Source organism: Balaenoptera ricei, chromosome 1, assembly GCF_028023285.1.
Source record: "Balaenoptera ricei isolate mBalRic1 chromosome 1, mBalRic1.hap2, whole genome shotgun sequence".
NCBI lineage: Eukaryota > Metazoa > Chordata > Mammalia > Artiodactyla > Balaenopteridae > Balaenoptera > Balaenoptera ricei.
Window position 1 is genome coordinate 18,254,630 of NC_082639.1, and position 13,906 is coordinate 18,268,535.

The window sequence follows — 13,906 nt, forward strand, 5'->3', positions numbered from 1 at the left end:
GGCCATAAGAGGCTGTTGTTGTCCCGAGGGTGCCCCGGGAGCTTCCAGAAGAGTTCTGGGCTCCCGTGTCTCTGCACCGTTGCAGCTCAAAGCCGGCGGACCTAGTTCATGCCTATGCCCAGGTGGAGGCAGTTTGGTACGCTTGAATCACATTATTTTGCATGATCATTAAATCCAATTCTGTCCTACCCTGTGCTCACTATTCGTGCACACGCGTGTATCCAGGCCCACTGTTGCCCTCAATTTTGTTTGTTACAGTGAGGTTTTGCATTTCTAACAAGCTCCCCTAGTGCTGCTGGCCCCACAACTACACTTTGAGTAATGAGGGCTTGGGAAATTCTTAAGTGCACCAGACTTTGAGAAATCCGTGTCCAGGTGCATGTGCCCTTTATTTAGTCAGGGTCAGGACACTGCCTCCCCAATGAGATTAGATCTGGAAGGGAGGAAACAGAATCATGCCTCCACAGCTGTGCACACACATCTGTGTTCCTGTGGAAGGACCTTCCAAGTGTCCCCAGCAGACCCAGATCCCTTCCTCAACGTGAGTTTAACTGATAGAAAATGACCTGTGTGTGTGTGGAGTGTGTGTGGGGGTGCTTATGGGCCTGGAAGGGAGGCATGAAAAGTGGTCTGCAGTGTGTGGGGATGGGAAGTTGTGGCTTGGAGCGTTCAGTGAAAGCTCCAGACTTTCCTGAGAGAACCTTGGAGAACCTCGTCCTCCATCACAGGGTGGACTCACCTGGCTTCTGATGACAAATTGAAATTCAAATAGAGTGATCACAGTTCGGGCAAACAAAAATGCAGTCCAGCAGCAGCTGAGGATCTGGTTTCAGACGCATCTCTGCATCACTGAAAGCCTGAACTTTCTTTGAGCTGTACCAGGTCCACGGTCATCACCAGAGTACTCAGAACCACACTTGCCAGCTGCAAACCTTATGGTCTCAAGGTCTCCCCTTGTAATTATGCAACCATTTTGGACCCCAACCAATCCTTATTTAATAAGCACCTTTACTTCTGGCCAGCTCCAATTGTAATTCTTTTTTTTTTTTTTTAAGGAATTAGTTTTTAATTTATTTTTATTTATCTTATTTTTGGCTGTATTGGGTCTTCGTTTCTGTTCGAGGGCTTTCTCTAGTTGCAGCGAGCGGGGGCCACTCTTCATCGCGGTGCACGGGCCTCTCACTATCGTGGCCTCTCTTGTTGCGGAGCACAGGCTCCAGACGCGCAGGCTCAGTAGTTGTGGCTCACAGGCCCAGTTGCTCCGCGGCATGTGGGATCCTCCCAGACCAGGGCTCGAACCTGTGTCCCCTGCATTAGCAGGCAGATTCTCAACCACTGCGCCACCAGGGAAGCCCTCCAATTGTAATTCTTGATAAACAACTCCTGTAACTAACTGTAACCTTGCGGTTTCTGCCTTTATAAGCCTTCCCATTTTGTAGTCCTGCAGAACACAATTGAAGCGCTTCTTTATATATATATATATACATACACACACACACACACACACACACACACACATTTATTTATTTATTTATTTTATTTATTTATTTGTTTTGGGCTCCCTTGGGCGGAGAAAGCTGCGGGCGGGCTTTCTCTAGTTCTGGCGAGCGGAGGCCACTCTTCCTTGCAGTGGCTTCTCCTGTTGCGGAGCGTGGATTCTTAACCTCTGCGCCACCAGGGAAGCCCTGATGCGCTTCTTGAATCTGTGTCTCCAGGAGTGCAGTGCTAACAAACCCCAAATAAGCACCTTTTGTTTCAATCAGGTCTCCACTTCTAAAATTTTGGTTAAATCTTCTAACTGTGCTGGGACCAAGGTAGGAAGGGGTGGGTTTCTCATTCATTCAACAGATACGCATTGAATGTCCAAGCAATGAATAAGACAGACCCAGTCCCAGCAAGCTTGAGACTCAGTCTATGGGTAAGAAAAACCTTAAACAAATACGGACACCATCAATTCTGTGTTATCACAACTGGGGTGAGGGTCAGGAAGAAGTAGAGGATAACTTGCAGACATCTGAGGGGACTTGCACCATTTGGGGTGTCATGTTCTCTGAAGAAATGAAGTTTAACTTTGGGTGGAAGTGCTGAGTGGGAGCTGGGGGGAGGAGGAGGAGAGTGTTAAAGTAAGAGAAGAAACATTTATACATATATGTATTGAGCACCTACTAGGTGCCAGAACTTTTAGCCCTGAGCATCCTGAGAGGTACAAATCAGTCCTCCTGGAGTTCCGAATGTGCAAAGCTTGGGGAAGGGAGGGTGCTTCACGTGTCGGGGTTGAAGGAAAAACTGGTGTGGCTACAGCACAGCGGTGAGAGGGGTGTTCAGAGGGGAGGTGGGTGGGGCCTGACCATGAAAAGCGCTGTAGGCCACTTTTAGGAGGTTAGACTAAAACTTCTTGGCCAACCCCCAAGCAAGCCCCTCTGGGTTGAAGAGACAGCTGTCTGCAATTACTTAGGATTGCCTTTTAGAAAAAGCAGATTTGAGTTTCCTCAAACTTCCACCCAACTCCCACTGTGAGTTGAGTGACATCAAAAGAAGCCAAGACTTCAGGGCTTGAAGGACCCTAAGAAAACATCAAGTCCAAACCTTTCTTTGTACAGACTGGAAGACTGAGGCCCAGTGAGGCCCAGGATTGCACTGCTCAACCGTATCAGACACGTCAGTACCCTCTACATCCCCTCTGCCTACCCATCCACCTCGGAGGTCACCAGCAGGCAATTCCTGGACACACCTCTGACAGCTTCCTGCATCTCTCTGAGGGCTTCAGGGCAGCCTGGAAGTAGAGAATTAGGAATTGACACCCCCAGAAAGGACGCTTGAACCAGCGAGAGACCAGAGTTGGTAGTAAATACACCAATTTCTTCACTCCTGATGGGATAACTTGAAGGCACGTTCCTTTTTTTTTCACATCCCTACTACCCATTGTGCTTCCTGGGATCACCTCACAAATAAGCAGGGACTGTGGCAGAGTTAAACTGCAGGTCTCCAGACTCCTAGTCCAGTGCTCTTTCCTCACACCAGGGTTTCTCAACCTCGGCACTATTACCATTTTGGGCTGGATAATTCACTGTTCGCGGGGGCTGGCCTGTGTACTGAAGAATGTTTAGCAGCATCCCTGAACTCTAGCCACTAGATGCCAGCAGCACCCTCCAGTTGGGAACAGTAAAAAATGTCTCTTCCTTGTCAAATGTTCCCTGGGGGAAAATCACCCCTGGTTGCAAACCACTGCTCTACACCAGGCTGTCCCTCTTAGCAGGTCTACAGAAAGAATTCCAAGCCCTAAGAATCCCTCTCCTTCCCGATGGCTCTTCAAAGAACATAAATGAAACCACTGAAATTTACTCTGAAAAATCTTTTATTAGAGATGAGTGAAATAACAAGACACTGGGGGCTCTGAAGACAACCTCGCTCCTGTGGGATCACACACCTGTCAGGTCTCCAGGGTAAACAGCGCAGCCTCCCGGACCAGGCTGCTGCATTGGCCATTGGCATCCTCTGGCCTCCCCTGTTTGTCCTGGTCCATCCCTGCCAGGTCCCAGTGCCCAGCGCCTATAAAGCTGACCTGTTAAGAGACTGATGATGGCTTAGGTGTATCTGTTTTCCAATACGGGCCTGAAAGCGACTGTGGAATTTCTGGCGCTGGGAAGTAGAACCTTTAAGTCTCCACCCTCCATTTCTATCACTCTCCTTTCTCCTTTCTTGGCCCTTTCCTCCCCCGAGACTGGAAGGTTCCTGAGTTGACTGACAGAAAGAGGAGAGAAGTGAGGATAATCATCCCAGACCATTCCTTTCATTCTTGCTAAATCAAGGAGAGTAAGCGAATGGGGGTGAACCCTCCTCTACTTCCTGGCTGGGAATCTGTTACAACAGAGGTCCCCAGCAAGGCTGTGCTGTCCCTCAAAAGGAGTGATATTCAGAATATTTATTTAACAGCCAGTATAGCACGGGCACTGAGCAACCAGAATGGATACAGGCTGTAGACAACTGCAATGTTATTCAGGTGTAAGCCAGCTGATTGTCAGTCTGCCCCTAAGCCCAGAACCATCCTCTGGAATCTAGCCCTGCCCATTTCCAAGCCTAACTCGTGGGACCAGCTGCCCGGAAAGGGACCACATCTGCAGGACCTTTGTCTTATTCCTGTGACATCTGCAGTGCCTAGCACAGGAATGGACAAAGAGCCAGAACTCAGTCAAAGAATACTAGGCTAATGAATGGCTGAGAAGACAGTCCCTAGTCTGGCAGAATCCCTGGCCTGCAGAATGATGAAGGCAGGTTAGAGCCCCCCAGACTGATGGAAGAAACACAGTCCTGGTCTGATGAGGGATTGAAGGTTCTGCAGTTGGAGCTGGGTCAGGAGCACTCGGGTCCAGCCATAGGGCTCCCTGGTCCCTGGCAGGTATGAGATGGAGACAAACGGCCATCAGCCCTAACATGGAGGGGCCCAGTGCCCTTGGCAGGGGCATGGGCCCATGTCAGGGAGGAAGGCCAGCCACAGAGGCACAAGGGACAGAGACAGCAAGACCCCAGGGCATAAACACCTCAGCTCCCCAGTCTTGTGGGCTCAAGTCCTAGCTCTGAATCTGGGGTCCAGCATGGGGGTGGTTCAGGCATGCAAGGGCTAGTAAGGAGCTAGTCTTGCAAAAGCTGCACAGAACTTGCTGGGAGAACCCCAGTCCTTGAACCGTCTCCTTCAGTGAAGCCAACCTGGGGAGAGAAGGATGAAAATTGACATTTCTTAAGCACCTGTTATATACCAGCTGTTTATCTCACTCAGTTTCAAAAGGTCCTATTGTGGGACCATGAAATTATCCCTATTTTACAGATGAAGCTGAAGCTTGAAGAAGTGAAGCCACTTTTCCAAGACCTCCACGCTTCAAAGCCCAGGCTCTTATTATCACACATGTCTCAACAACAGGCATCAACTAAATGCTGGGTGATGGACACCTGGTTGTAGACACACATTTGTGTCTGGTGCCTGACTCTGATAGACTGAGGATGATGATTCCCTAGAGAGACCCAGCTCTTTCCATCCCCTACTTTCAACACAGACAACTAATGCCAACCCCGACAAATCCCCAGGGGAATCAGGAACAGAGATGGCTTCCTTCTCGGCACAACTGCCTCTGTCCTATGCCCACTCCCAGGCTCCTCATCTAAATATGTATGATTGTGCGAGACTCTGTGATTCAGCAGGGAGAAGCTGGATTAAGGATGACAGCTCTTGCCTTGTCCCTGTCACATCCCTCTATGCCTGGAAGTTTCAGTGGATTCCAGGAGACTCCTGTACAAGGGGAGAGTTATGCAAACCAAAGGCTGGAACACGGCCACCCTAATCCTTCCTCGTCTGCAGGGAGTGCTTCCTTCTCTGAGCGACCAGCCTGGCTGACACAGCTTTGCTCACCCTCCCCTGGGGAACAGTCAGAGCTTGGGCCTTGTCACCTCTGATGCCTCTCAAGGCCTGGGCTCTCCCCAGCTGCACCCATCCTGGGCTGGGGAAGGAGGAACACCAGGACAGGGACTGGTCAAACGATGGCTGCCCCCAGTCCTGGAGAGAGGTCTGCCGCCCTAATACACTTACTCTTGACCAGCTCTGCCTCCCACGTACCCTATCACCGCCCTTCAAACCACAGTCCCGGAGTCTTACCGGCATGTTCCTTCTGGGTAGAGGCTGCCGGGCTGAAGGACAGTCCTCCGGGCTCCGGCCCCCCCGCCGATAGGAGCGAGTGCTCTCAGAGCTGGAAGACAGGGAAAGGCCAAGGTGACCCCTGCACCCAGAGAGCCCCTTAGAGTAGGGGGAAGGGCTCAGGGATAGAGCAAGGCTGGGGGCTTGGACTGGGTGGGCAGAGAGTCTACGAGGCCCCCAGGCTGGGTGCATCACAGGCCCCAGAGGCCCAGAACTGACCTCCACACTGAAAATTTCACCATATCTACTCCCCAAACTCCAAACTGAAAGGGTTTGCAAGGAAGAGAGGACTGGATCCTGGGTTGGAGGTGGGGACAGAGTGAAAACCCCACTGTGAACCTGTAGAACAAGCCACAGTTGGCACTAGGCCTTCGCTCTTCCAGCTTCAGCAGCCTGAGCCCCAGACTCCTCCCCAGCTCTCCAGGCCAGACACAGGAGCAGGTGTGTGAAGGGGGAAGGGGTCCAATCACCCTCCACTTAAGGTCTAGCATTTCTGCATTGTTCATGGGCCTCAGCGCTGGAAGGTATCCCAGGCTTCAGGCAGGCACCGTTTAGAGGTGGCGAAGTAAATGGATGCTCAGAGAGGTCAGGAGACTTGCTGAGACTGCACAGCTGGGCTTTCACCAACCTGAACCTGACAGGGGGATACATCTCTGAAGGGGTGGTTCCAGATGTCAGGCTGGGTCGGGAGGGGCCCGGGGGCTCCCAGAGGGCCTCTTCAGAGCTGGGTAGGGTTTGGTTGGGACCCCCAGGTTCCACGGGGCTTGTGAGGCTGGAGGAGGAGGAGGCTGGACTGCTCAGGTTCTCAGGGACCCCAGCAGACTCCGAGCTCAGGCTGGGAACTTCAGAACGATCTGAAATCAGAAGTGATAAAGACCGGCTTTATCACTTACCCTGTGCTCAATTTCAAAGCAGCTTTTGGCCTCTGGAATCTATCATGGTTCTCTCCCAATTCCCCACCTCTCATCTATCTCTCCAGCACTCTCCTTCAACTCTTCCCCATCATGCTTCAGTCTCATGGTTTATGATGTTCATTCCTGATGGCCAGGGCCACACTGACTAGCACTGTTTCACTTCTGCTCACACCCTCTCCTCAATCTGGACTCTCCTGCTTGTCCCTCAGGCTCAGCTCTGATGCTGCCCCCACCAGGAAGCCTTCCTAACCCACCTACCAATCCCAGCAGGATAGGCTCCCTCCCTCTCCTGAGTTCCCAGAACAAGCCTGTTCATTCATGCAACAAATAGTTCTTGACAGCAGCCAGGCACTGTGCTAGGTGCTGGAGAAATAGTAGTCAACAAAACTTGCTTCCGTCCTTTTGGGATTTATCTTCTATGTCACACTGTGCCTTATATTATAATGAATTACATTCCAGTTTTTCTCTCTCCCACTAGACTGTGTCTCAGTAGCCCCCAAGGGACTCAAGACACAGTGGATGCTTAAAAAATGCTTCTCTCTCTTTTTATTTCAGTGAAGCATTGAGGAATTTGGAATAAGACAGACCCGGGTTGGAAGCCCACATCAGGGACTTAGCTGTGGGATCTTGGGCATGTTACTGAACATCTCTCTTCCTTTACCTGTAAGGCGGAGACGATCACCCCTACCTGACGGTGACAGTGAGGGTGGTATGGACTAACACAGCGCTCTGAGCTCAGTGCCCCAGCACATAGCAGGCCCTCAGTGAATGGCAGGAGAGCATCTGTCTGGGCAGCCAAACATACCTCCACTGGCATGTCCCGCACGCCCTTGGGCCATGGTCCGAGAAGGGTTTTTGACCGGCAAAGGTGGGGGGCAATCCTCACTCTGGATCTTAGGGGCAGCTGGTCCCAGGCTGGCGATGGTCTCGTAGGTCTTGTTGCTGATGTCCAGCCTCCCACTGGCCCAGCGGACCTGGGCTGGGGGCTTCAGCGGGCAGCGCTGCCGGGGCAAAAGTGTGGGAGGGAGGACGCCCTTGGTTCCTCCAGCTCAGCCCCGCCCCTCCCCACATCAGGTCCCATTTGGACCTGGAAGACCATCAGGTCTTCCCTTCGGCTGTCTGGAGGCCTGAGAGACGAGGGCTGGGACGCACCTTCTCTTCCTCATCCTCCTCACTGTCAGAGCCAGGCTCTGTGGAAATCCCCCAGGGGTAGTCCAGGTGCAGGGGGAAGGCGAGGGTCCCGGCATGGGCCTGCTCCAGCTGCCAAAAACAAAGCCTTGGCAGTTCAGAAGGTCAGGGGCTCAGTGGAGAGACAGAAAGGGTCAGGGGCTCCCTCTCCTTCCCTAGACCTCACCAGCTCCTCACACTCTTTGTGCTGCTTCTTCCTGGCTATGTCCAGAGCTGTCTCTCCTGCCTCGTTCACTGTGAGGGACAAAGTCAGGGGTCATGGTCAGGGTCAAAGAGGCATTATAACTTAGAGGTTAGGATGAGTCTTTGGAATCAAGATTGTCTGGGTTTGAATCCTGGCTCTGCTACTTCCTGGCTGTGTGACTTTGGACAAGTGACTTAACCTCTCTGGGCCTTAATTTTCTCATCTATAAAATGAGTATGACACTTGTAACTACTGACGAGGTTGTTATGAGGATTAAATGAGTTAATATACACAGAGCACTTGGCACATTACCAGGTACACATTAAACAGTAAATCATAGCTATTACAAGCACTATTATTCAGATTCAGTTAATGTTTATTTGTCTAGGTACTTTAAGAAAAGTTGTTTTATTTTATCCTTTCAGCAGGTCTGCTAGGTCAGTGGTATTATTCCCATTTTACAGATGAAGAAGCTGAGGTTCAAGAGATGAATGGACAAACCCCAAAGTCACAAAGGTGGTCAGAAGCAAGCCAGGATTAGAACCCAAGTCTGTGTGCAAAGTCCATGCTTGTTACCAGTGTTCTCTGTCTGGAAATAAGGCAGGAAGTCCCCCACGAGGGGTAGTCAGGAATGGGAGTCTGATGGAGGAGTTGTCGGAGCCCCACCTGTGCCAACTGAGGCTCTCCCTTTCAGCAGCAGCTTGAGGCAGTCGGGTTGGTTGTAGAGAGCAGCGCAGTGCAGGGCGCTGTTTCCGTCAGCAGCCTTGGCATCCAGGTGACCACTGTGGCGGGGTGTGGGGGGGTGGGCCAGGGAGGAAGGAAGGGAACAGACAGGTGAAGGGGTCAAAGTCAGGGGGAAAAGAGAGAGGGGAAAGGAGGGAGGAGAGGGGGAGAAGAGGAAGGCAAGGGGAGCGTGAGGAGGTGGGCAGGGAGGTTCTCACCCGTTTTGGATGATGAAATCCACCAGGGGCAGGGAGGCCTGGTTGGTGACTCTGACAGCCAAGTGCAGGGCGAGCTCTCCAGGTGCCTGAATACATGTCCACACCTCTGAGTTTACCCCAGTTCACCTGCCCCCCAATATTACCCTCTTAAACTCTTGCTGCCTCCTGACACCTCCAGATATGAAGCTTCCAGAACCCCTGAGAGAGGAAACTGAATGGGGAAACCTCATGTTTGGGAGGAGGATGAAAGGCCATCCCTTCACTGCTTCCTTCAGTGGTTCTACCTCCTCCTCCCCAGTGGAAGGTGTTTCTCAAACTTGGTTCTTGGCCTTGGACTCTTCTCTCTGCTCCTCTCTCACTGCCCCCAGAGACGTCGAATAACCTCAAGCTTTCAGTTAACACTCACGGGTAGGCTGTTCCAAATTCTTACCCCGTCTAAGTGCTACACCCACCCTGCCCACTGGAGAGCCCACAAGATATCAGGCAGACAGCTCAAAGACATGGCATCCAATTTTTGATGTCCAGTCAGTGTCAATTTATTCCTTCAAATGTCTCTGATATCCTTTCCCCCTTGGCTCACGTGATGTTTGTTACTAGAATCACCAATGCAATGGCCTTCCTTGCTCTGATCTGACCCACCCCTCCCCATTTCTAAGGCTATTCAAGGGAAAAAAAGATTCCAACATTTATCGCACATATATTATGCACCAGGCCCTTTCATACGGGACTTAATTCTCACTTCAACCCCATGGGTGCTATCATTAACCCGTTTTACAGATGAGAAAATGAGACTCAGAGTTCAGTAACTTGCTCAGGATCACACAGCTAGGAAAAGACAGAGCCAGGATTTTGGCTCAGAATTGCCTGACTTAAGTTGTGCTCTCTCCCATTTACCCCTCTGATGGGTGGGGTTTGAGCAGATGTCAGAGGTGGGGCATGGGGGAGTAACAGCCAGCCCTGGAGGAGGACTGGGGTGTGCTAAGTGTGGCTGGGTTATAAGTGGCCCTTGGAGAGGGTTCTCACCTGCCCCTCAGGCCCCGGCAGTGGCTGTCCAAAGTCCTGCCCATTAGCGAAGGCTTCCAGTACAGACAGGAGGTCCCGGTTGCAAATGGCCATCCAGAGTCTCTGAGGCTCGGGGGTGGATCGCCGGGCAAACCTGTGTTCCACATACTTGGCCACGATATAGTCCCTGCGGGTGCTCCTGCCAAAAATAACCGCGGGATGTCAGAGCAAGGACCGTTTCTACTCAGCTGACCCTTGAAACCACCCCACATGTCCTGGACTCTTCCAGATCTGAGGCTCCCCTCTCCCCAGACTTCTCCCTGGGAGCCAGGGAAGCAGAATCCCCCGGCCAGAATCCGCCCCCAGCTGAGAATCGCCTTACATGTCACTCTCAGTTGAGGGTTTAGGGCCGCCGTGCGAGGGCAGCTGGGCCTCCATGACCTCATTGAAGCGAGTGTTTCCGATGTTCAAGGCCAACTGGGTTCGCAGGAAAGTAGTGGGGGTAAGACGCGGTGGTTAGGACAGCGCCCCCTGGAGGACTGAGCTTCCAGAGGTCCCGCCCCTCAGCCTCCCTCCTCGTCCAGGCTCGGCTCCGCCCCGCCCATCCTCTTTTTGGCTCCTCTGGGTCCTGCCCCAACTTGGCCCTGCCTCACCTTGGCCCCGCCCCATCCGACCACACAGGCTCCAGCTGAGCCCTTCGGGCCCAAGCCCCGCCTCTCATCAGACCACGCCCCGAATCGCCATCCGGCCCCGCCCCGCCCTCACCAATAGCTCGGAGGGGCCCAGTAGGTCCAAGGTGAGGGACTGCATGCGTGAGAAGCGCACGCCCAGCTCGCGGTGGACTCCGGAACACTGGATGCAGGTGAGCACGCCCAGGTTGGTGCTGAGCCAAGTGGGGTCTGCAAAGTAACGCAGCTCGTGCCTGGAGGCGCAGGCCCCTCCCCTCCGTTTCCACCTCCCTCCTCGTCCGGCCCCACCTGCAGCCCCGCAGTCGCAGCACTGGCCATTCCCGGGCCTGCTCTTGACCTCGGCGATGAGCAGCTTGGTGAGGTCCTGGGGCTCCCCGTCCAGCCCGGCGCCCCCCCAGGGCCCCGGGCCGCCGCTGGGCTCCCCCAGAAAGGCACTACTCAAGGCTTCGTCCTTGCTGTTCTGCAGCACAGACACCCACCTGCGGAGAGTGCGGCGTGGCGTGGGGATGACGCCCGCGGTGGTGCGGTCCTGTATCGGGCCGGAGGCTGCTCCCCTAACCCCCACCCCCGGGCTAGCCGTGGGGGGCACTCACGCCTCACACTCATGTTCGTCCTCCGCCTGGAAGTGGTATGTCCTGTTGTCTGTGGGGAGAGGGGCGTTGTCTGGCTCACAGAGATCCTGCTGTCCTTGCTGCCCTGGGCCTGGGAAGCCCTCACCCCCACCGCCGGCTCCAGACGGAGGTTTTGTTCCTTGGGGCCAGGCTCTGCTAAGCTACAGCGGGCGGGTGATGACAGTGGCCAGCAGAGGGGGCAGTTTCTCAGAAGAAACCTCCAAAGTAGGACCCCAAGAAGGCCCTCTAGTGTGAAGCCCAGCTTCCAGGGTCGGGCGAGGTTTCCCAGGGCACAGGACCCCCTTCAGCTCACGGGCAGAGGAGCCTCTGAACCTACGGCCACCTCCCCTCCCAGCCCCACAGTCTCCCTTCTGGTCTTCCTGCTCCCCACCTCTCCCCCTCGTCCCCCAGCCCGCACCAGCTGCCAGATTGCTGGGCCAAAGGTTCTGCTCAAATCACACCACTTCCCTGCTCCAAGGCCTCCTATGACCTCCAAACCTTTAAGAGGCGGTCCCAGGCTTCATCTCCCACTACTGCTATGGGAACCCTGCACCCTGTCTAAACTGGAAGACCCACTCTCCTACTTCCATGCCTTTCATCTCCTGAAACATCCTCCCCCAGACTCTATGTTCTGTGTCCTTCAACGCTAAACTCCGAGAAGGCTTTCCTGATTCCTCACAGCAGGGCAGGCCTTCCCTCGCTCTAATATATCTTTTTAAATTTTTATTTATTTATTTGTTTATTTATTTTTGGCCACGCCGCATGGCTTGCGGGATCTTAGTTCCCTGACCAGGGATTGAACCCAGGCCCTCGGCAGTGAGAGCACTGAGTCCTAAACACGGGACCCGACAGGGAATTCCCCCCTCACTCTAATCTCTGATGGTGCTATATCTGCACCTCTCTTCTGGACATTCCCCATCACCTTGCAGTTCCAGGTCCCCACCTCACACCCCTGCCAGAGAGAGCTCCCTGAAGACCAGATCTAGGTCTTTCTCAGCCTGTGCTGGTGCTCATGAAAAGCCTGTCACCAAGACCCCAAAAGATGAAAACTGAACATTTTAAAGTAATAATTTTGAAAGCCAAATTACCCAAATCCATTTAAATATGCTTTACAGAAATCATATTTAATGTGGGGTGTGGGTGCATTTTAATGTTTAATGTGACATGGGGTGAAGCCTCTAAAAAGTGTGTCCAGAGCTTAAGGAGTCTGATGCCTGCCGTAGCAACTATTTGATAAACACATGTGGAATTGGACACAGGCCCCTACTTGGAGCCTCCCAGGAGCTGACAGGTCTCTCAGAGAAGCCCTGGGCAGTTGCTGGGTAGGGGGCAGGGACTACTCACGGGTCACCAGGTCAAAGCACTTTTTCTCCTCGGGGTTTGGCCTCACTTGGCATGTCAGCAAGGTCAGCTTCACTGGTGGCCGGTTTATCTGTGCGAAGTTGGGGATGGAGGATGTACATGTTACCCTCTGGGCCTCCCAAACTCTTAGGCTTGTTTCCCAATCTGTTAAATGGGCACAATAATCGCGCTCCAGTTTATGTCTCCCCTCTCCTAGCACCTCAAGGATGTGGAGTGTGAGGCTTTGGATCCCCTCCTTCCTCCCACAGGGAGTCTCCAGTTCCCTGGATCCAGGTTTGCAACCAGTCTTAGAGGGAGGGTTTGACATCTGTCTGCTCTGAACACCAGGAGGAGAGGACCTATCATGTCCTTAGACCCCGCACCCCTCCAGGCCTCACCGTGCTGTGTGAGATGGTCAGGCAGCCATACTTGACTCCACACTTCCTTTTCTGCCAGACTCTTCGAATTCTAGGGCCCAGAGGGATAGAAAGACAGTCACTCAAGGCTCACACCTAATTCCCCTGTATCAGTGAACAAGAGTCCTGGACCAGGACTCACTTCTTCACCTCTTCCGTCCCGTGACCCCTATGCCCCTCACTCCCTGGGCTCCCTTCTGCTGGAGGGGACACAGCCCTGCCATTAGGAAGCTCCCAGTCAGACAGCCCCACTCTCTAGGAATCTTTATTCTAAAGGGGCATGTGACCTTGGCCCTCTGAGAGCTTCCAGTCTGATGGAGGAGACAGTTCCCAACCTTAGGGACCTCCTAGTCTGAGAGGAGGAACAGGTTCTTGACCACAACAGATGAATTATGGTTAAAGACAAAGCAAGATAAATATCGAGCCCTCAAAAATAAAATTAGCAAATCCATGATCAAAGCTACTTGACACTTTTCCTCTAAGAGGTAAATATTAATTGGTTTAACAAAGGTATTCTTCTCTGATAAAAACTGATTAGTAAGTAAAAAAATTAACAGATTCCCATAAAGGCCTTTGCATTTCACAGACTGATTTTTTTTTACACCAGGGAGCAGGGCACAGTCAACAGTTTCATTTCCAGGCATACTCAATGTATTATAGAGATTACGGGTGAGGCCATGGAGACTGTCTAGTGCATAATAAGTGCTCAAAAATTGTTCGCTGCCGCTATTCTTCTTCTTTACGTTAAGAACAAGCAGCAACTTTAGCAGAAATTCACAAGCCCAGGATTCTGATGATTTTGCACTGCCAGAGTGGAGGGTCCTGGAACCCTCAGGGTCTACACAAATGATAGGAACAGTCCCTTCAGGCAGCTCACCCAACCCTATCATTTACTGGCTGGGTGGCTTTGGGCAAGTTACTTGAGCTCTCTGAGTCA

General features: G+C 52.6%; 1 protein-coding gene across 4 annotated transcripts in view; it reads right to left on the reverse strand.

Annotated features, from left to right (window-relative positions):
* Window positions 1–3,337: 3,337 nt before the first annotated feature.
* ASAP3 (ArfGAP with SH3 domain, ankyrin repeat and PH domain 3) overlaps window positions 3,338–13,906 on the reverse strand; it is a 47,366-nt gene continuing 36,797 nt past the window's right edge. For all 4 annotated transcript variants that reach the window (XM_059915900.1, XM_059915896.1, XM_059915895.1 and 1 more), the window contains 15 exons: window positions 12,952–13,021; window positions 12,557–12,644; window positions 11,195–11,243; window positions 10,890–11,080; window positions 10,678–10,811; window positions 10,295–10,389; window positions 9,934–10,111; window positions 8,911–8,996; window positions 8,636–8,751; window positions 7,952–8,019; window positions 7,750–7,857; window positions 7,403–7,598; window positions 6,312–6,537; window positions 5,645–5,735; window positions 3,338–4,704 (listed from right to left, as the gene is read on the reverse strand). In XM_059915900.1, the coding sequence (XP_059771883.1) occupies window positions 4,630–4,704; window positions 5,645–5,735; window positions 6,312–6,537; window positions 7,403–7,598; window positions 7,750–7,857; window positions 7,952–8,019; window positions 8,636–8,751; window positions 8,911–8,996; window positions 9,934–10,111; window positions 10,295–10,389; window positions 10,678–10,811; window positions 10,890–11,080; window positions 11,195–11,243; window positions 12,557–12,644; window positions 12,952–13,021 (1,771 nt within the window). In that variant the 3' untranslated portion in view covers window positions 3,338–4,629. The remainder of the gene's footprint in view (window positions 4,705–5,644; window positions 5,736–6,311; window positions 6,538–7,402; window positions 7,599–7,749; window positions 7,858–7,951; window positions 8,020–8,635; window positions 8,752–8,910; window positions 8,997–9,933; window positions 10,112–10,294; window positions 10,390–10,677; window positions 10,812–10,889; window positions 11,081–11,194; window positions 11,244–12,556; window positions 12,645–12,951; window positions 13,022–13,906) is intronic.